Source organism: Salvelinus namaycush, chromosome 9, assembly GCF_016432855.1.
Source record: "Salvelinus namaycush isolate Seneca chromosome 9, SaNama_1.0, whole genome shotgun sequence".
In the NCBI taxonomy this organism is placed as follows: domain Eukaryota; kingdom Metazoa; phylum Chordata; class Actinopteri; order Salmoniformes; family Salmonidae; genus Salvelinus; species Salvelinus namaycush.
In genome coordinates this window covers 52,983,134-53,004,685 of record NC_052315.1, presented here as the reverse complement: position 1 = coordinate 53,004,685, position 21,552 = coordinate 52,983,134, and the positions used below count along the sequence as shown (strand labels likewise).

The following is a 21,552-nucleotide window of genomic DNA, read 5'->3' as shown; positions in this document are numbered from 1 at the left end:
CTCTAATGTACTTGTCCTCTTGTTCAGTTGTGCACCGGGCCTCCCACTCCTCTTTCTATTCTGGTTAGAGCCAATGTGTGCTGTTCTGTGAAGGGAGTAGTACACAGTGTTGTACGAGATCTTCAGTTTCTTGGCAATTTGTTGCATGGAATAGCCTTCATTTCTCAGAACAAGAATAGACTGACAAGTTTCAGAACAAAGTTCTTTGTTTCTGGCCATTTTGAGCCTGTAATCAAACCCACAAATGCTGATGCTCCAGATACTCAACTAGTCTAAAGAAGGCCAGTTTTATTGCTTTTCTAATCAGAACAACTGTTTTCAGCTGTGCTAACATAATTGCAAAAGGGTTTTCTAATGATCAATTAGCCTTTTAAAATGATAAACTTGGATTAGCTAACACAACGTGTCATCAGAACACAGGAGTGATGGTTGCTGATAATGGGCCTCTGTACGCCTATGTAGATATTCCATAAAAAATCTGCTGTTTCCAGCTGCAATAGTCATTTACAACTTTAACAATATCTACACTGTATTTCTGATCAATTTTATGTTATTTTAATGCTTTTCTTTCAAAAACAAGGACATTTCTAAGTGAGCCCAAACTTTTGAACGGTAACGGTAATGTACGTCTCAAGAGAACATTCCTGGTCATCCCTACTGCCTCTGATCTGACAGACTAAATAAATGTAAACAATTAAAATGGTGCCGTCTAGTTTGCTTAACATAAAGAATGTGTGAAGTGATTTTTACTTTTGAGATTTAAGTATATTTGAGCAATTACATTTACTTTTGATACTTAAGTATATTTAAAACCAAATACTTGCAGACTTTTACTCAAGTAGTAAATTACTGGGTGACTTTAACCTGAGTCATTTTCTATTAAGGTATCTTTACTTTTACTCAAGAATAACAATTGGGTACTTTTTCCACCACTGGTCGTTAGATGCTTCTTTGCTCTTCAACGTCACTTTTATTCACGGAAGACCTCTGACTGACCGCAAATAACTTCAGAATGAAGTTGACCAAAAATACAAATTGTTACCAACAAGTGAATAATACAAAGACGCTTCCATTTAAAACCCAGATGACTGCATCTAAAGTTCAATGGGTTTCCATCGCATTTTCAACTCTCCCGATGGCTTTCTACCGAGGTAAAGTTAGTTTTATATTCACCCATTCGGACATTTAACAGACATTCAACAGACGTTCGCCAAAAGCCATTTATTGTTTTAAAATCAATAACTTTTGTCAGTTTGTCACAGGATCATCAAACTATATATGATATATTCTATAAATGTCTAGCATACTTTTACAACCTTTGTTTTGAGGACAAATTCCAGTTTAGATTTTATAGAAATACATAACTGTCACAATCGTCTATGGGTGAGAGAGAGGACCAAGGCGCAGCGTGTGCAAAATACATTCTCTTTTATTTAGAGAAGGGAAAAAACACGCAACGAACACTATAACAAAACAAAACAACAAACGATCGTGAAGCTATAAACGTAAGTGCACACACAAGCTACAAACGTACAACATAGACAATTACTCACAAACACCTAAAGCCTATGGCTGCCTTAAATATGGTTCCCAATCAGAGACAACAATAAACAGCTGTCTCTGATTGAGAACCAAATCAGGCAACCATAGACTTTCCTAAACACCTACACTGAACACAACCCCATACATACTAAAAACCCCTTAAAACAATACACACACCCTAAACTAGACAAAACACACAAACATCCCCCATGTCACACCCTGACCTAACTAAACTAAGAAAATCAATATTTACATTTAATATAACAGAGGCCAGGGTGTGACAGTACCCCCCCCCCCCCAAAGGTGCGGACTCCGGCCGCAAAACCTGACACAGAAGGGGAGGGTCCGGGTGGGCCTTCCTATGGTGGCGGCTCGGGTGCGGGACGTGGACCCCCCTCCACCATAGTCACTAACCGCTTTGGTGGCGCCTTTGGAACGGCGAGTCCCGGACTGAATACCATCCCAGAGGGCGCCACTGGACGGAGGGGCGGATCCGGACGGAGGGGCGGATCCGGACTGAGGGGCGGATCCGGACTGAGGGGCGGGTCCCGGCTGGCTGACGGCTCTGGCGGGTCCCGGCTGGCTGACGGCTCTGGCGGGTCCCGGCTGGCTGACGGCTCTGGCGGGTCCCGGCTGGCTGACGGCTCTGGCGGGTCCCGGCTGGCTGACGGCTCTGGCGGGTCCCGGCTGGCTGACGGCTCTGGCGGGTCCCGGCTGGCTGACGGCTCTGGCGGATCCCGGCTGGCTGACGGCTCTGGCGGGTCCCGGCTGGCTGACGGCTCTGGCGGGTCCCGGCTGGCTGACGGCTCTGGCGGATCCCGGCTGGCTGGCGGCTCTGGCGGATCCTGGCGGCTCTGGCGGATCCTGGCTGACTGGCGGCTCTGGCGGATCCTGGCTGACTGGCGGCTCTGGCGGCTCAGGACAGACGGATGGCTCTAATGCACATATGTCAGAGTCAAGGCCCGCGGGCCACATCCGGCCCGCGAGAAGGTTTTTTACGGCCCCTGGGATGATCTTGATTTATTATTAGAACCGGCCCGCAGACCGCAGCAAGCCGGCAGCCCGCAGATCTTTTACACGCACCAATACTACATTTCCCACAATGCAACGGTGACGCACCGAGCAGTAGGCTGCTTCATTTCAATATTTATTGGCACAGCAGTCGTCAGCATCACAGTAAAATTAACTTTCAGATACCCATCAAAAATGGCAAAACGGAAGGTGGACACTGAGAACCGGGGGTTTCAAACAAGGTGGGAGTCGGAGTATATGTTCACGGAGGTAGCTGGAAAACCTGTGTGTCTTCTGTGTGGAGAAAGTGTGGCGGTACTGAAAGAGTATAATCTGAGACGACATTATGAAACGAAACACGCGGACAAAAACAAGAATATGGACATGGAACAAAGGCTACAAAAGGCAGAGGAATCTCGACAGGCTCTGTTCAAAAAAGCCAAATCACAAGGCCAGGCTGCTGTCAAGGCCAGTTTTATTTTGGCAGAAGAGATCGCTAAATCAGCCCGGCCATTTACGGAGGGGGATTTCATCAAAAACTGCATGATTAAAGTTTGTGACGAAGTTTGCCCAGAAAAAAGGCAACTCTTTTTAAATGTGAGTCTGAGCAGAAACACCATTGCCGAGAGAGTAGACCAGTTGTCCATCAATCTAAAAGAGCAGCTTGTGAAAAAGGGAAAAGATTTCATTGCATATTCCTTGGCTGTGGATGAGAGCACCGACATTTCTGACATTGCCCAGTTGTCAATTTTCATCCGCGGAGTGGACTCCAGCCTAAGCGTGACAGAGGAGTTTTTGGCTTTACGTCCTATGCATGGCACAACTACGGGGCATGATTTGTATGAAGAGGTGTCAAGATGTGTAAATGAGATGGAGCTGCCTTGGGAAAAACTCGTGGGTTTGACAACCGACGGAGCACCTGCGATGTGTGGACACAGGAGCGGACTGGTGGCGAAGATACGGGAAAAGATGCAAGAGGAAAACGCGACAGGTGAGCTGACAGCTTATCATTGTATCATACACCAGGAAGCGTTGTGCGGTAAAGCCTTGAAAATGGAGCATGTAATGAGCATCATCACGCGCACAGTTAACTTTATCAGAGCCAAAGGTTTGAATCACCGCCAGTTCAAGGCATTTCTGACGGAGTTAGAAACGGAGCATGGTGATTTGCCTTATCACACAGAGGTGCGATGGCTAAGCCAGGGAAAGGTGCTTCAAAGATGTTTCGAGCTTCGTGAGGAGATTTGTCTGTTCTTGGACAGCAAAGGGAAAGACACAACACAACTCCGAGACGAAATGTTTCTGTGTGAAATGGCTTTTCTGTGTGACATTACGAGTCATCTGAATGCAATGAACTTGCAGCTGCAGGGTCGGGATCATGTCATCTCTGATATGTACAGTACAGTGAAGGCATTTAAAACCAAACTGACTCTGTGGGAGACGCAGATGCGGAAAGAAAATTTGAGCCACTTTCCCAGCTGCCAGACCATGAAAGAGAAGCTCTCTACCAGTGCGTTCCCGAGCGCACAGTTGGCTGATAAAATAGGTATGCTTGCCGCTGACTTTCGACGCCGATTTGCTGACTTTGAAGCACAAAAAAGCAGGTTGGAACTGCTCGGTAACCCATTTGCTGTTGACGTGGAAAGCTCACCACCAAACCTCCAAATGGAGTTGATTGACCTCCAATGCAATGATGCACTGAGGGCAAAATATGCGGCAGTGGGTGCTGCGGAGTTCGCCCGTTTCCTCCCCGACACAATGCCCCAGCTGCGCATCCAGGCTGCTCAAACGTTGTCTATGTTTGGCAGCACATACCTGTGTGAACAACTGTTTTCTTTGATGAACCTGAACAAAACATCACACAGAAGTCGACTTACTGCTGAACACCTCCACTCAATTCTGAGGATTTCCTCAGCTCAGAGCCTTACCCCGAACATTGATGAACTTGTGGAAAAGATGGGACACCACCAAGTATCACCCTCAACCTCAAACAAGTGAACATTACTGTGCAATCACATATTTAGAGTTTTTACTCAGTTCAAGTTTAAAAGTTAAAGTTTAATATTTGTTTTCACTGCATGTTACTTCTCCTTAAACAAAGTGTTGTTTTTGATTAATAGATTTTTGCACTTTATTTTATTGTATTTCAATCCAATTATATTTTAAAAATATTTCAGTTGAGTGGATGATAGAAAATTGCTATTATTGTTTTTTTCTTTGAAGTAAATTTAGCCCACTTTTGCTAAAATAGAAAATATAGGCTACTGATGGTGCCTTGAATACCGGTTTCTTTCATTTAATGTTCATGTTATGGGGATTTTTATATAAAGGAAATTTGTCTTTTGTGTCTGTTGAAAATTAAAGATTACTGACAGAGCCATAAGAAAATATTGCTTTATTTATCTGATCATATTGGAATATATTTGTTAGGTTTTCAGTAGGTTCAATTAGGTTCACTAGACTATATGCGTCATTTAAAATTTTTTCAATGAACATTCGAACAGTCCGGCCCTCGGCTTGTAGCTAAATTTTTTATTTGGCCCTCCGTCCATTTGACTTTGACACCCCTGATATAGAGCCATTATTTCATGGAACTCCCTTCCAGCTGATATTGCTCAAGTGAACAGCAGACCTGGTTTCATAAAACAGATAAAGCAACATCTCATGGCACAACGCCTCTCACCTATTTGACCTAGATATGTTGTTTGTATGTATTGATATGTAAGCTAATTGTGCTGTTTTTTTTAATTTATGTAGTTCTGTACTTCAGCTGTTCTTGTTTATTAACTTTCTGTATTATGTCAAGTTTTATGTTTTGTGTGGACACCCAGGAAGAGTAGCTCCTGCTTTCGCAACAGCTAATGGGTTCCTAATAAAATGTCAAATACCAATGATAGTTGTCTGACTGGCAAGTCCTCATCCTGGTAAAGTTTCCAGTGTCAAACTCTTCCAAAAGCTAAATGACATATTGTTTTTTTTAGCTAGCTTCATGCCATATACCAAATGGATCGGCTACTGTCGCTTATCTGAAAATACATTTTAAATGGATGTTTAATGATCGTGAAAAGCATGCAGTTAGTTCCTGTATAACTCCGATAGAGCTAAATGTGTGCATGTGTTTTGCATGCAATAATCAGACATTTGTAGTTCTGACTATACTCTTCAAGAGCAGATGATATTATAAGTATTATTTTGTTACATTACAGCCTTATTCTAAAATGTGTTAAATAAAACATTTTCCTCATCAATCCACACACAATACCCCATAATGACAATGTGAAAACAGGTTTAATTTTTTTGCAAATGTATTAAAAATAAAAAACAGAAATAGCTTAACATTCAGACTCAAAATTGAGCTCGGGTGCATCCTGTTTCCATTGATCTTCCTTGAGATGTTTCTACAACTTGGAGTCCACCTGTGGTAAATTCAATTGATTGGAGATGATTTGGAAAGGCACACACCTGTCTATATAAGGTCCCCACAGTTGAGAGTGCATGTCAGAGCAAAAACCAAGCAATGGGGTCGAAGGAATTGTCGGAATTCTCCGAGACAGGATTGTGTCGAAGCACAGATCTGGTGAGGGGTACCAAAACATTTCTGCAGCATTGAAGGTCCCCAAGAACACAATGGCCTCCATCATTGTTTAATGGAAGAAGTTTGAAACCAACAAGACTCTTCCTAGAGCTGGCTTCCCGGCCAAACTCGGGGGAGAAGGGCCTTGGTCAGGGAGGTGACCAAGAACCCTCTGACAGAGCTCCAGAGTTCCTCTGTGGAAATTGGAGAACCTTCCAGAAGGGTAACCATCTCTGCAGCACTCCACCAATCAGGCCTTTATGGAAGAGTGGCCAGACGGAAGCAACTCCTCAGTCAAAGGCACATGACAGCCTGCTTGGAGTTTGCCAAAAGGCACTTAAAGGATTCTCAGACCATGATAAACAAGATTCTCTGGCCTGAAGAAACCAAGATGGAACTCTTTGGCCTGAATGCCAAGTGTCACGTCAGGAGGAAACCTGGCACCATCCCTACGGTGAAGCATGGTGGTGGCAGCATCATTAGTCCATAGAAATGACATTAGTCCATAGAAATGCAATGAATAACAGATTCATACATGGAAAAACAGATAGTAAAAATAAGTTTGCTTTGAAGTGTCTGTCCTATATCTGAGAGATCTAAGAAAGATTTTTTCTTCACATATTTAACCGCTCTTTTAAGGCACTAAACTACTTCCATACAGTATATACTATACTTCCATTTTTTTAACAGGTACCGGACTACCTTCAGACGAGTCTTGTGTGGCTTGTGGGCTTCCTAGAGCCAAACAACCGACATGTACAGTACGTGTTTGTGAGAGTTTTAGAGAGTAGCCCAAACTGTTCGGATGCTACAGACAGAAGTTGGCAGCTCGGTGGTACCCACATCGACTGATTCAGACACAGCCCATGAAAAATACAGACAGACAGATTTATATGAAGATTTTTGTAGTACGCCAACTTGATTTCCACGGAGGCGCGGACATTGATTCTGATTGGTTTATTAACACATTAAATCAGGTGTGCTAGCTCTGGAACGGCTGAAGGTCCCCCGAGGAGAGAATCAAAAACCAATGACTGATTTAGTCGAACATTCTCAAATGACTCCCGGGCGTATGTGAGTCTTTCACAATACACCGTCACTGGCCATAGTCATATGTAACATGTCACAGCATAACGCAACAGATTAGATCAACTGGGATGACTCTCTGACTCACGGTTGCAGAAAAAGAGCTGTGCGTAAACCACGCCCCCAGAATATGCTCATGAGCCACTGCCCTTATTTGAATTATCACTAGAAGAGGAAAGAACCCTTTTTTGAACTGCAAAGAGCCATTGAAGGGCTCAAATGGTTCTTTGGGTCAATATGATTCACACATAGAAGCATCACCCTCCTCAAAGAACCCTTGAGGAACCCTCATTCTTTTGTGTGCATAGAGATGATATGGAGTTGTGTTTACTCTGCTAATGTGATATAATCCTAGCCACTTTCTAACATAATACCCACTAGTTTGATTTACTGGTTTCTCATCTCTATTTATTTGGACAATATTTATTTATTCTATCTATTTGGCACAACATCTATTTGGGGCTTCCTTGATAAGCTTTACAGTATAAGCAGAGAGTTGGGCACATGCTTTTCCTTATAAATCCCAACTTTGTAGGAAAATAGCAGTCCATCTGTGTGTGAGAGAGCACAAAAAACATCTCTCTCTATGTTGATGTACAGTAAGTCTGTACACCAGAATCTCCTTATCACTAGGTTGCTGTTCATTCTCACCACAGAAAATACACACACACAAACAAACAAACAAAACACACACACCCTCACACACACAGCTTAATTTTCATGACATTTCAGGACTTTTTAGGGAGTAAAAATGTTTGACCATTAAAAATGACTAACCCCAAAACCTTTAAGCTTCAAGTTGCATTTGAACAAATTCAGGACATTAAAAAAGTCCTGCCTTTTCCAAAAAGTTCTTGTTTCCTACCTTGTCAGGACATTTAGGTGAATTGTTAGGGCACTGGAGTCCTGATAAGGTAGGACAACAACTACACACACACACACACTATATCCTTCCTCCCTTTCCTCCAACTTACTTTGGACCCCTGGGAAATAATCCATAAAGTCCCTCCACCCTGGATAGCCTAGCATACTTCTCTCTCTCAACAATTTACACATTCACTCCGACCTGTGTCGAGCCAGCTATTCAGGTGGGGGAAAACTCAAGCAAACAAAAGTTTACATACTTTCCTGATGGAGTTTCTGCTGAGCAAAGAAGGCGGCCTTGTTAAAGGGGCCAGCTCAGTTCCATCTGGATGGAGAGACCTGGCAGTGTGTGTGTGTGTGTGTCAAATCAAATTATTTGTCAAGTCAAGAGGTGTAGACTAACAGTGAAATGCTTACTTACGGGCCCTTTCAAACAACGCAGGGAGAAAAAAATGGAAAAATAATAGAAAGAGAATAACACGAGGAATAAATACACAATGAGTAACGATAACTTGGTTATGTACACAGGGTACCAGTACCAAGTCGATGTGCAGAGATACGAGGTAATTGAGGTAGATATATATTGAACATATGGTTTTGTCTGGATGGAGAGATTTGGCGGGAGGCAACACAGGCAAGTCGGTGCCCTCCAAATCACTTTTCTCATTGCTTTCCAGGACTGGGGAATTGCAGTGTTGTAATAGTTGCAAGTCATCCATTGCTTTCCTGTCTGATAGGTGTAAACATAAAAAATACACTGTACATGTCAGTAAATCTCTGGTGTACAGCTGTATCCTGGAGTCCTGCCCAGCAACGAGCCTCCACACACGGCAGTTATGACAAAATAACACATTTGTCAACGTCAAACCCAATCAAAGCTCTCCCTTAAATATGTTATGGAGCCTTATGTTGAGTGGAATGATGTACAGCACAACCTCGGGTAAGACTTTGCTGCAGGTATACATTATGAAGCTGTAATATTGCAATGCAATACTTGTGGCATGAATGATCTCTCATTGAGTCCTTCCCATTTGAAATCTCTAAATGATGTCACAGGCAACTAAAATGAGCCCCCAGAGCATGTGCTCATGAGCCTGTGCCACCTGAGACAAGGTGAAAGGTCATCTGGACCATTACCATATATTGTGTAAGTCCAGCTCCAAAGGTTAAGGGTCGGGGGTATATTACTTTTGAGGGTTTTCAGATCAAACTGTTTAATTACTTGAAAAACTGAAATGATGTGGCTTATGTGAGGAAACCTTGACGTTTTTGTGCTTCTATGGTCCCCATGGATCCTCTCTTCCCCTCCCTGACCAATGGTTTGTCAAAGCCTCTGAAATTCCAACCAGCTGATCTTCTCCCCGGCCCCCCCTTCCAGGGTGCCATCTGCTCTCTTTTAACCTCTCTTTCTCTCTCTCTCTCTCTCGTTCTCTCTTACTCACCTCCTTCCTCTCTTACTCTCCTCCTTCCCCCCGCCCTCTCTCTCTCTCACCTCACTCACCTCTCTCCTATCCCTCAACAGCTCAGACACAGCTCTCAAGATGTCCTGGCCGCATGCAACCTTTCTTGTCGCTGTGCTCCTGTCACTGTCCTGTGAGTGAGTCTGCCTGCAGGGGGGACTGTATTGTCAGGGAATAATATATATTTACGAGATGTGAATGAATACTTGAGGAGGATGGTGCATGTCATATTTTCAGGTGATATCGCTAGAGAAACTTAAGAGTGCAGTCTGAGGGCAGAGTGACTCTGTTACTAGTGATAGTGGTATGGGAACATTGTGATAGAGAGCTCAACGCTGATCTGATGTCTTGTCCTATCATCATGTACCTCTGAACCCATGCAGTATCTCAGGAGGTAGACAGTGCAGCTGTCCCCGATGATAAGGGCACTACCAAGGCAACCGACCCGAGAGGTAAGCAGCTCGACCTTCACCGAACCCCTCTTCGTCTTCTGCAGCACGTACAACCTCATTTCCTGGTGCGGGCTGGGACTTCAAACCTTACGGAACTTCCTCTTTTTTTGCCTGCTGTTAAATCTACCCTCCTCTCATCTCTTATGCGATTGTAACAGAATGGAAATGTGTTGTCTTTGTTTTCTGGGCGCGAACTCACCGCCCTCTGCATACTAACACAATAGCTCTCAACTCTGTCTTTTCTTTCTCTCTTCTTCTCAGGTCCACTGAGGGAGATCTTCATGCCCGAGGCCGATGCAGCAAACTTCTTCAGACGCCGCAGCAGGAGAGCTGCCAAGTCTCAGGACGAAATTGACGGTGATTGAAGCTTTCTCTGTTTGGATCTCTTTTAAGATCTATATGTTGCTTGGATGTTTTTGGGGTTGTTTTTCACCAATGGTCGGTGGTGAACTTGCAGTGGATGGTGTGGTGTTGCGTGCCTCTGTCTGTGGATGCCTGAATGAAGCACAGCTTGTGTGTGTAGCATAGATGGATGGTTTGGTCCCACATCTCTAGATCGATCAATACTTCTTAAGGTCAGCTGAACGTTTTGGTTGCAGAGGTAGCCTACTACTGCACTACGAGTTTATATTACTGGATGGAGTTTATATTGCTGCAATTGAATACAGCGATGGCTGAAGTCCCAGTGTTTTATCGGTCTTTGCAATGATTCGGTCCCGTGTGGCTCAGTTGGTAGAGCAACACCAGGGTTGTGGGTTTGATTCCCCTGTGGGACCAGTATGAAGAAATATGAAAATGTATGCACTCACTACTGTAAGTTGCTCTGGATAAGAGCGTCTGCTAAATGACAAAAATCTAAAATGATTCAGCTGAATAGGTAATGTTATGACACTGAGTGAATACTGTTATGGCTGGACTGAGCTGGAGAATAGTGTTTTTACTGTGAGAAGGCTAGCCGGCGACTGCCAGCTGCAAAGCCTAGAGCCCTGGACACCTCAGGTGCTATACCCTTGCCAGACCGCCTCAGACCAGAGTTGTGTTCAGTAGGGCACACTGTAGCAAAATGTTTTGCAACAGAAAACCAAACCCAGTGTTCTCATTGGACAAGTTTAGATATGGTACCTCTCAGTTTCAAAAGTTCTCTCCCCACTGAACATGACCCAGCTATAAACGGTAGCATATTGGAGGCTGCCGCAGGAGCTACAGAGTAGCATGGAGCATTGAGCTTCTCTCCTTTTATCCGACTCCTTTTATCTCCACTTTCACAAGGTACATGTATTATGCAGGGAAAGGTGATACTTACTGCTGTAGTCAGTTGCAAAACTGAAGGCATTTTCCGCAACCCCTCTGAATCAGAGAGGTGCGGGAAACTGCCTTAATTGACATCATCAAGGTCGGGGGAGAAGTTGTTGTGAGGGTTAACCGCCTTGTTCAAGGGAAGAACGGCAGATTTTTCCACTTTAGGGATTTGAACAAGCAACCTTTCAGTTACTGTCCCTTTCAGTTACTGTCCCTAACGCTCTAACCGCTAGGACACGAGAGGAGACCTTGTGAAAGTTCCCAGAAGTGAGTTGTTTGATTGTTCTCTTTAACTACTCAGTTGACGGCCAGGTGAGAGTTTAGCTGGAGAGAGAGAGACGGTGAGAGGCGAGTTACGTAAGTACATAAACCCAAGACAAATTGAAGTGTTCGCTGAAAAGAGTTAGAGCGAGAGAAGAAAAATAGAGAGAGAGTGAGATGGAGTGATGTTTGTATCCAGTCTGGGTATGGAGAGAGCAGTTAGAAGTTGAGTGTGGAATGTGCCAACACTGACACAGTGGAGGGAGGGGGGTCAGAGAGATGGATAGAGTGAGAGAAAAATAAGTTTACTTTTTGAGAGCCACTTTGGCAGCCACATGTTGACACTACTAAACCACAGTAAGTCATATGAGAAAATGTGGATAAACCTATAGTGTGTGTGTGTGTACATCTACATTGCTTGCTGTTTGGGGTTTTAGGCTTGTGTTTCTGTATAAGAACATCTTTCTACATTTATTTGATTGATTGTGTGTGTGTTTTTACTATCCATGTTGGGATCAGAATTCCCCACTAGGATAGTAAAACATGGATAATATAGTCAAGAGGGAACATTTCACCGGTCGCCACAAGGAAAAAGGCTGTTTTAAGCTTCAGGGTTAGAGGTTAGGTTAGGAGTTAAGGTCAGGGAAATTAGGATTTTGAATGGGAATCAATTGTTTGGTCCCCACAAGGATAGTATAACAAATGTGTGAGTTTGTGTTATCTGTGTGACCACTGAGTGGTTACAGTGAGGTTCAGCTCTGTTGCCAGGTAGGTATAATCAACATCAATGTGGCTTTCACCTGTGTTCAAATGGGTGAACCTGTTTGACTTTGGGCTTTTAGGTGGCGAGGTTATGCCAGGTAGAAGTGAGTGGGTGGGTCAAATACTTTATGACAGGAGTTAGGAGCATATCACTGATGTGTAAATAAGTGACTTGCATACAGTGCAGTATCCCAATGATTGACATAACCCTTGGTTGATGATATGGGTGGTTACCTTTTGAGTTTTATTTACACTGGGTCATTAGTTCACAGCTCCCTGACCACCGACCTGCGAAGGAACGCTGCAAGCTTTCCCATTTCAACTGTTCATCTGATTGCTTTTCCATTTAGTTGTTATTTACAACTACCTGACTGACCTGAATTCCCCAAAATGAAATTCCAAAAGGAAGTCGTTATGCAGGCAAAGACCTGTCCCATGGAACAACAATGAAGAAAAGGTCAGAGGTTAGGTGTCAGGACTAGGAGAGGATTCCATGGCCCAAACCCAGCGTCTGCCTGTACTCTGCAGAGATTCAACCCTACGTAATGTTGTTGGCGCAGTTTGACCGCAAGTGATACAATTTAATTTACTTCCTTTTTCTCCTCCCCTATAGCTGAACAGAGACAGGTGCTGGCTGCAGATAAGCGGAAGAGAGAGAACCATGAGGAACAGATGAATGAGTTTGAGAACTACGCTGAGGAGGAGCATGACGGTATAATAATACAGTGTACAAAACATTAGGAACACCTGTTCTTTCCATAATAATAATTTATTCAACTTTTCAAAATCTCAAAGCGCTTCATACAAAAACAAGCATTACACCATCATGAGTAGCCTAACTATAGTTAGGTCAACCAATATAGGCCAAGTCTTTTGAGTTCATGCATCCTCCAAAGATAGAGAGAGGCAGTTCATCGAGGCTTGAGAAGAGGAATGTGGTCAGGGAGATGGTTGATGATGAAGGGTCTAGTGACGATCTTATAGAGTGTTGCTCTGGGAACCAGCCTCATTCATGTAGCTACTGGACTTCTCCTCCTTCTGTCACGTTCGTCGTAGTGATGAGACCAAGGCGCAGCGTGATGTGAATACATTCTTCTTTAATAAACGAAGAACACTAAACAAACTAACGTGAAGCTATATACAACTGAGTGCTGACATGCAACTACACATAGACAATAACCCACAAAACCTAAATGGAAAATGGCAACCTAAATAGGATCCCCAATCAGAGACAACGATAAACAGCTGCCTCTGATTGGGAACCAATTCAGGCCACCATAGACCTACAATAACCTAGACTTTAAAAAAAACATAGATCTACAAAAAACCCTAGACAATACAAAACACGCATACCCACCCACGTCACACCCTGACCTGACCAAAATAATACAGAAAACATATATAACTAAGGTCAGGGCGTGACACCTTCACAATGTATGTCACCCACTTGAGTGATGCCTCGGCAGCCAGAAAGCTCACCACACACAGTTCAGAGTAGTAGCCAGTTGTCCTCACTACGAGCCCTCTGCCTCAGCACTGCATTCCTCTACTGCATCTCCCATTCCTCTCAAGCTTCAGGTGACTCTTCAATTGATGCTTTCAAAAGATCAGGGATCAGCAGCCAGGTGAAACAAAAAAGCTGATTGTTCAAATGATGCATCTGGACACTATTAGCCAGCTAGTTAGCTAGCCAAGCCAAAAAGAGTTGACCTGCCAGTCCATCTGCAAATCTGTGGATCACATGTTGACTCCAATGCTTCCCACAGTTGTGTCAAATTGGCTGGATATCCTTTGGATAGTGGACAATTCTTGATACACATAGGAAACTGTTGAGCGTGAAAAACCCAGCAGCGCCGCAGTTCTTGACATAGTCAAACCGGTGCTCCTGGCACCTACTACCATACCCCGTTCAAAGGCACTTAAATCTTTTGTCTTGCCCATTCACACTATGAATGGCACACATACACAATCCGTGTCTCAAGGCTTAAACATCCTTCTTTAAACTGCCCCCCCCCCTTCATCTACACTGATTGAAGTGGATTCAACAATAAGGGATCATAGCTTTCACATGGATTCACCTGATCAGTCTGTCATGGTAGTTGCCATGGCGCCCTTGTAGCAGCCTAAGCAAAGAGTTCCTGTAAATATGTATTTTTGTTTATCAGCTGTTTTTTTTGTTGAAAACATTGATTTTTATTGCATATTTGTGATGGTTTTGATCCACAGATGGACTGGCAGGTCAACTCTTTTTGGCTTGGCTAGCTAACTAGCTGGCTAATAGTGTCCAGATGCATCATCTACACATCCTTGTGGAACGCTTGACACCTTGTAGAGTCCATGCCCCGATGAATTGAGGCTGTTCTGAGGGCAAAAGGGGGTGCAACTCAATATTAGGAAGATGTTCCTAATGTTTTGTACACAGTGTATAATACCCTAATACGCAGTATAAACAATAACAGGTTATTTTGTATTCTACTCCTGTAACAGTTTCTCTTTATTGTTGGTGTATAATCAGAGCACAGTATGGCAGTAGGAAGGTAGCCTATGTGTATCAATGAATTGATCCAGTAACACTTCACCCAGTAGCGTGATCTGTCTCCCCTCTTCATTCCCCCCCATAACTTACCTCTGACCTTAGAGCAAGACGAGAGAACCCGGGAGAGCACCGAGCAGTGGCGAGAGTTCCACTATGACGGCCTGCATCCCCCCCAGGAGTACAACCGCCAGTCTACCTGAGACATCACCGCCCTACTGGAGAACAGTGGTATTACAGCAGGCAGGACACAGAGGGCTACGCCCCCTACTATAGACGCACCTCTACCTGTAAAATGTAACTTTTTTATAATGTCATGTACGCTTTTATAAATACTTTGGAAAGACTTTAGGTAGGTGTTCTCTTTAAGATCTGCCTTATAAATAATATTTTTAAAGAAACAAATGAATGTTATTCTTCTGTACTGGTTTGAACATTTGCATGTGTGTTGCATTTTCGCATGCTGTGTGACTATACAATGATGTAGATTTGAACATGTTTATACTTATATACAGCTGAAGTCGGAAGTTTATATACACTTAGGTTGGAGTCATTAAAACTAGTTTTTCAACCACTCCACAAATTTCTTGTTAAACTATAGTTTTGGCAAGTCGGTTAGGATATCTACTTTGTGCATGACACAAGTAATTTTTCCAACAATTGTTTACAGGCAGGTTATTTAACTTATAATTCACTGTATCACAATTCCAGTGGGTCAGAAGTTTACATACACTAAGTTGACTGAGCCATTAAACAGCTTGGAAAATTCCAGAAAATGATGTCATGGCTTTAGAAGCTTCTGATTGACTCAAATGATGTCAACTAGCCTATTGGAGGTGTACCTGTGGATGTATTTCAAGGCCTACCTTCAAATTCATTGCCTCTTTGCTTGAGATCATGGGAAAATCAAAAGAAATCAGCCAAGACCTCAGAAAAACAATTGTAGACCTCCACAAGTCTGATTCATCCTTGGGAGCAATTTCCAAATGCCTGAAGGTACCACATTCATCTGTACAAACAATAATACGCAAGTATAAACACCATGGGACCACGCAGCCGTCATACCTCTAAGGAGGGAGACGCCTTCTGTCCCCTAGAGATGAACGTGCTTTGGTGCGAAAAGTGCAAATCAATCCCAGAACAACAGCAAAGGACCGTGTGAAGATTCTGGAGGAAACAGGTACAAAAGGATCTATATCCACAGTAAAACGAGTCCTATATCGACATAACCTGAAAGGCCGTTCAGCAAGGAAGAAGCCACTCCCCCAAAACCGCCATAAAAGAGGCAGACTACGGATTGCAACTGCACATGGGGACAAAGATAGTATTTTTTGGAGAAAATAGAACTGTTTGGCCATAATGACCATCGTTATGTTTGGAGGAAAAAGGGGGAGGCTTGAGAGCCGAAGAACACCATCCCATCCGTGAAGCACGGGGGGTGGCAGCATCATGTTGTGGGGGTGCTTTCCTGCAGGAGGGACTGGTGCACTTCACAAAATAGATGGCATCATGAGGTAGGAACATTATGTGGATATATTGAATCAACCATCTCAAGACATCAGTCAGGAAGTTAAAGCTTGGTCGCAAATGTCACGTTCCTGACCTATTTCTGTTAGTTTGTTGTATGTGTTAGTTTGTCAGGACGTGAGTTTGGGTGGGCATTCTATGTTTTCTGTTTCTATGTTGGTTTAAGGGTTGCCTGGTATGGCTCTCAATTAGAGGCAGGTGTTTGGCGTTTCCTCTAATTGAGAGTCATATTTAGGTAGGTTGTTTCACAGTGTTCGTTGTGGGTGGTTGTCTCCTGTGTCAGTGTTTGTCGCACCATACGGGACTGTTCGGTTTGTTTGTACATCGTTCCTTTTGTGTAGTCTATTTTCCCTGTTCGTGCGTTCTTAGTGTTATGTAAGTTCGTATAGTTCAGGTTTGTCTACATTTGTTTTGTTATTTTGTTAATTATTTCAAGTGGTTTCGTTTCGTGTTTTTCCCGTCTTGTTTTATTAAAATTATGTCATCACAACCCGCTGCGCCTTGGTTCAATCACTACTCCTCCTCTTCGGTTGTAGAGGAGGAGGAATACCGTTACAGAACCACCCACCAAATAACCAGAACCAAGCAGCGGTGTAACGGGAGGAACGGACAGCGCACGAAGCAGGATTTATGGTCTTGGGAGGAGATCATGGAAGGAAAAGGACCATGGGCTAAAGTGGAGGTGAATCGCCGCCCATGGGAACAGCTGGAGGCAGCTCGGAGAGCGGAGGAAACGGGAGAGAGGAACCGGCATTATGAGGGGACGCGTCTGGCACGGAAGCCCGAAAAGCCCGTGAGTACAACCCAAAAAATTCCTGGGGGGGGGGGCTAAGAGGTAGTGGGCCAAGGGCAGGTAGGAGACCTGCGCCCACTTCCCAGGCTAACCGTGGAGAGCGGGAGTACGGGCAGACACCGTGTTACGCAGTAGAGCGCACGGTGTCTCCTGTACGTGTGCATAGCCCAGTGCGGGTTATTCCACCTCCCCGCACTGGTAGGGCTAGATTGGGCATTGAGCCAAATGTCATGAAGCCGGCCCTTCATATCTGGCCACCAGTACGTCTCCTCGGGCCGGCTTACATGGCACCTGCCTTACGCATGGTGTCCCCGGTTCGCCTACATAGCCCGGTGCGGGTTATTCCACCTCCCCGCACTGGTCGGGCGACGGGGAGCATTCAACCAGGTAAGGTTGGGCAGGCTCAATGCTCAAGGGAGCCAGTACGCTTGCACGGTCCGGTATTTCCGGCACTACCTCCCCGCCCCAGCCCAGTACCACCAGTGCCTACACCACGCACCAGGCTTCCAGTGCGTTTCCAGAGCCCTGTTCCTCCTCCACGCACTCTCTCTATGGTGCGTGTCTCCAGCCCAGTGCCTCCAGTTCCGGCACCACGCACTAAGCCACCTGTGCGTCTCCAGAGCCCTGTACACACTGTTCCTTCTCCCCGTACTCGTCCTGATGTGCGTGCACTCAGCCCGGTGCCACCAGTGCCGGTACCACGCACCAGGCCTACAGTGCGTCTCAGCCGGCCAGAGTCTGCCGTCTGCCCAACGGCGCCTGAACTGTCCGTCTGCCAAGCGCCGCATGAACTGCTCATCTGTATTGAGCCTGCAAAGCCGCCCGTCTGCCATGAGCCTGCAAAGCCGCCCGTCTGCCATGAGCCTACAGAGCCTTCCGCCAGACTGGAGCCGCTAGAGCCTTCCGCCAGACAGGAGCCGCTAGAGCCTTCCACCAGACAGGAGCAGCCAAAGCCATCCGTCTCCGCAGCGCCATCTGAGCCATCCGTCTCCGCAGCGCCATCTGAGCCATCCGTCTCCTCAGCGCCATCTGAGCCATCCGTCTCCTCAGCGCCGTCTGAGCCATCCGTCTCCTCAGCGCCGTCTGAGCCATCCGTCTCCTCAGCGCCGTCTGAGCCATCCGTCTCCCCAGCGCCGTCTGAGCCATCCGTCTGTCCCGAGCCATTAGAGCCGCCCGTCTGTCCCGAGCCGTCAGAGCCGTTAGTCAGTCAGGAGCCGCTAGAGCCATTCGTCAGTCAGGATCTGCCAGAGCCGCCAACCAGACAGGATCTGCCAGAGCCGCCAACCAGACAGGATCTGCCAGAGCCGCCAACCAGACAGGATCTGCCAGAGCCGCCAACCAGACAGGATCTGCCAGAGCCGCCAGCCAGCCATGAGCGTCCAGAGCCGTCAGCCAGCCATGAGCGTCCAGAGCCGTCAGCGAGCCATGAGCGTCCAGAGCCGTCAGCCAGCCATGAGCGTCCAGAGCCGTCAGCCAGCCATGAGCGTCCAGAGCCGCCAGCCAGCCATGAGCGTCCAGAGCCGTCAGCCAGTCATGAGCTGCCCCTCAGCCCAGAGCGGCCATTAATCCAGAACTGCCCCTCAGTCCAGAGCTGTCTCTCTGTCCGGAGCTGCCTTTCAGTCCGGAGTTGCCCCTCTATCCTGAGCTACCTCTTTATCCTGAGCTACCTCTCTATCTACCTCTCTCTTCTCACCTACCTCTATGTCCTGAGCTACCTTGTTCCGGAGCTGTCCCTTTATTTTGTGTTGCCTATATTAGGTGGGTGGAAGAGAGGGGTGGTCATTCTGAGGGGGATTAGCAAGCTGGGATTGACTATGGTGGGGTGGGGACCTCGTCCTGAGCCTGAGCCACCACCGTGGTCAGATGCCCACCCAGACCCTCCCCTAAACTTTGTGCTGGTGCGCCCGGAGTTCGCACCTTAAGGGGGGGGATATGTCACGTTCCTGACCTATTTCTGTTAGTTTGTTGTATGTGTTAGTTTGTCAGGACGTGAGTTTGGGTGGGCATTCTATGTTTTCTGTTTCTATGTTGGTTTAAGGGTTGCCTGGTATGGCTCTCAATTAGAGGCAGGTGTTTGGCGTTTCCTCTAATTGAGAGTCATATTTAGGTAGGTTGTTTCACAGTGTTCGTTGTGGGTGGTTGTCTCCTGTGTCAGTGTTTGTCGCACCATACGGGACTGTTCGGTTTGTTTGTACATCGTTCCTTTTGTGTAGTCTATTTTCCCTGTTCGTGCGTTCTTAGTGTTATGTAAGTTCGTATAGTTCAGGTTTGTCTACATTTGTTTTGTTATTTTGTTAATTATTTCAAGTGGTTTCGTTTCGTGTTTTTCCCGTCTTGTTTTATTAAAATTATGTCATCACAACCCGCTGCGCCTTGGTTCAATCACTACTCCTCCTCTTCGGTTGTAGAGGAGGAGGAATACCGTTACAGCAAATGGGTTTTCCAAATGGACAATGACCCGAAGCATACTTCCAAAGTTGTGGCAAAATGGCTTAAGGACAACAAAGTCAACGTATTAGAGTGGCCATCACAAAGCCCTGACCTCAATCCTATTGAAAATGTGTGGGCAGAACTGAAAAGGCGTGTGCGAGCAAGGAGGCCTACAAACCTGACTCAGTTACACCAGCTCTGTCAGGAGGAATGGGCCAAAATTCACCCAATTTATTGTGAGAAAATTGTGGAAGGCTACCCGAAATGTTTGACCCAAGTTAAACAATTTAAAGGCAATGCTACCAAATGCTAATTGAGTGTATGTAAACTTCTGACCCACTGGGAATGTGATGAAAGAAATAAAAGCTGAAATAAATCACTCTCAACTATTATTCTGACATGTCACATTCTTAAAATAAAGTGGTGATCCTAACTGACCTAAAACAGGGAATTTTTATTAGGATTAATTGTCAGGAATTGTGAAAAACTGAGTTTAAATGTATTTGGCTAAGGTGCATGTAAACTTCCGACTTCACGTGTGTGTAATTATTTATATATATATATATATATATACACATATATATATGTATATATATGTATATACATATATATATACATATATATATATATATACATACCGTACCAGTGAAAAGTTTGGACACACCTTCTTATTCCAGGGTTTTTCTTTATTTATACTATTTTCTACATTGTAGAATAATAGTGAAGACATCAAAACTATGAAATAACACATGGAATCATGTAGTAAACAAAAGAAAGTGTTAAACAAATCAAAATATATTTCATAATTGAGATTCATCAAAGTAGCCACCCTTTGCATGCTCTTGTCATTCTCTCAACCAGCATCATGAGGTAGTCACCTGGAATGCATTTCAATTAACAGGTGTGCATTGTTAAAAGTTGATTTGTGGAATTTCTAACCTTCTTAATGCATTTGAGCCAATCAGTTGTGTTGTAACAAGGTATACAGAAGATAGCCCTATTTGGTAAAAGACCAAGACCATATTATGGCAAGAACAGCTCAAATAAGCAAAGAGAAAGGACAGTCCATCATTACTTTAAGATATGAAGGTCAGTCAACACGGAAAATTTCAAGAACTTTGAAAGTTTCTTCAAGTGCAGTTGCAAAAACCATCAAGCACTATGATGAAACTGCCTCTCATGAGGACCGCCACACGGAAGGAAGACCCAGAGTTACCTCTGCTGCAGAGGATAAGTTCATTAGAGTTAACTGCACCTCAGAAATCGGCAATTAACTGCTTCTCAGATTGCAGCCCAAATAAATGCTTCAACTGTTCAGAGGAGACCGCGTGAATCAGGCCTTCATGATTGAATTGCTGCAAAGAAACCATTACTAAAGGATGCCAAAAAAAACACGAGCAATGGAAATTAGACCAGTGGAAATCTGTCCTTTGGTCTGATGAGTCCAAATTGGAGACTTTTGGTTCCAACCGCTGTGTCTTTGTGAGACGCAGAGTAGGTGAACGGATGATCTCCGCATGTGTGGTTCCCACCATGAAGCATGGAGGATGAGGTGTGATGGTGCTTTGCTGGTGACACTGTAGGGTATTTATTTAGAATTCAAGGCACACTTAACCAGCATGGCTACCACAGCATTCTGCAGCGATACGCCATCCCATCTGGTTTGCGCTTAGTGGGACTATCATTTATTTTTCAACAGGACAATGACCCAAAACACACCTCCAGGTTGTGTAAGGGCTATTTGACCAATAAGGATAGTGATGGTGCTGCATCAGATGACCTGGCCTCAACAATCACCCGACCTCAATCAGATTGAGATGGTTTGGGATGAGTTGGACTGCAGAGTGAAGGAAAAGCAGCCAACAAGTGCTCAGCATATGTGGGAACTCCTTCAAGATGGTTGGGAAGCATTCCAGTACACCTCATGAACCTGGTTGAGAGAATGCAAAAAGCGTGCA

General features: G+C 44.8%; 1 protein-coding gene across 1 annotated transcript; it reads left to right on the top strand.

Moving 5' to 3' along the window:
• The first annotated feature begins 8,998 nt into the window (after nucleotides 1-8,998).
• LOC120053323 (unique cartilage matrix-associated protein-like) lies at nucleotides 8,999-15,096 on the top strand. The gene is made up of 5 exons (XM_039000450.1): nucleotides 8,999-9,017; nucleotides 9,921-9,989; nucleotides 10,251-10,346; nucleotides 12,925-13,023; nucleotides 14,950-15,096. Exons 1-5 carry the CDS (start codon nucleotides 8,999-9,001, stop codon nucleotides 15,045-15,047), a joined length of 381 nt encoding a protein of 126 aa, XP_038856378.1. The 3' UTR covers nucleotides 15,048-15,096.
• The last annotated feature ends 6,456 nt before the right edge of the window (nucleotides 15,097-21,552 follow it).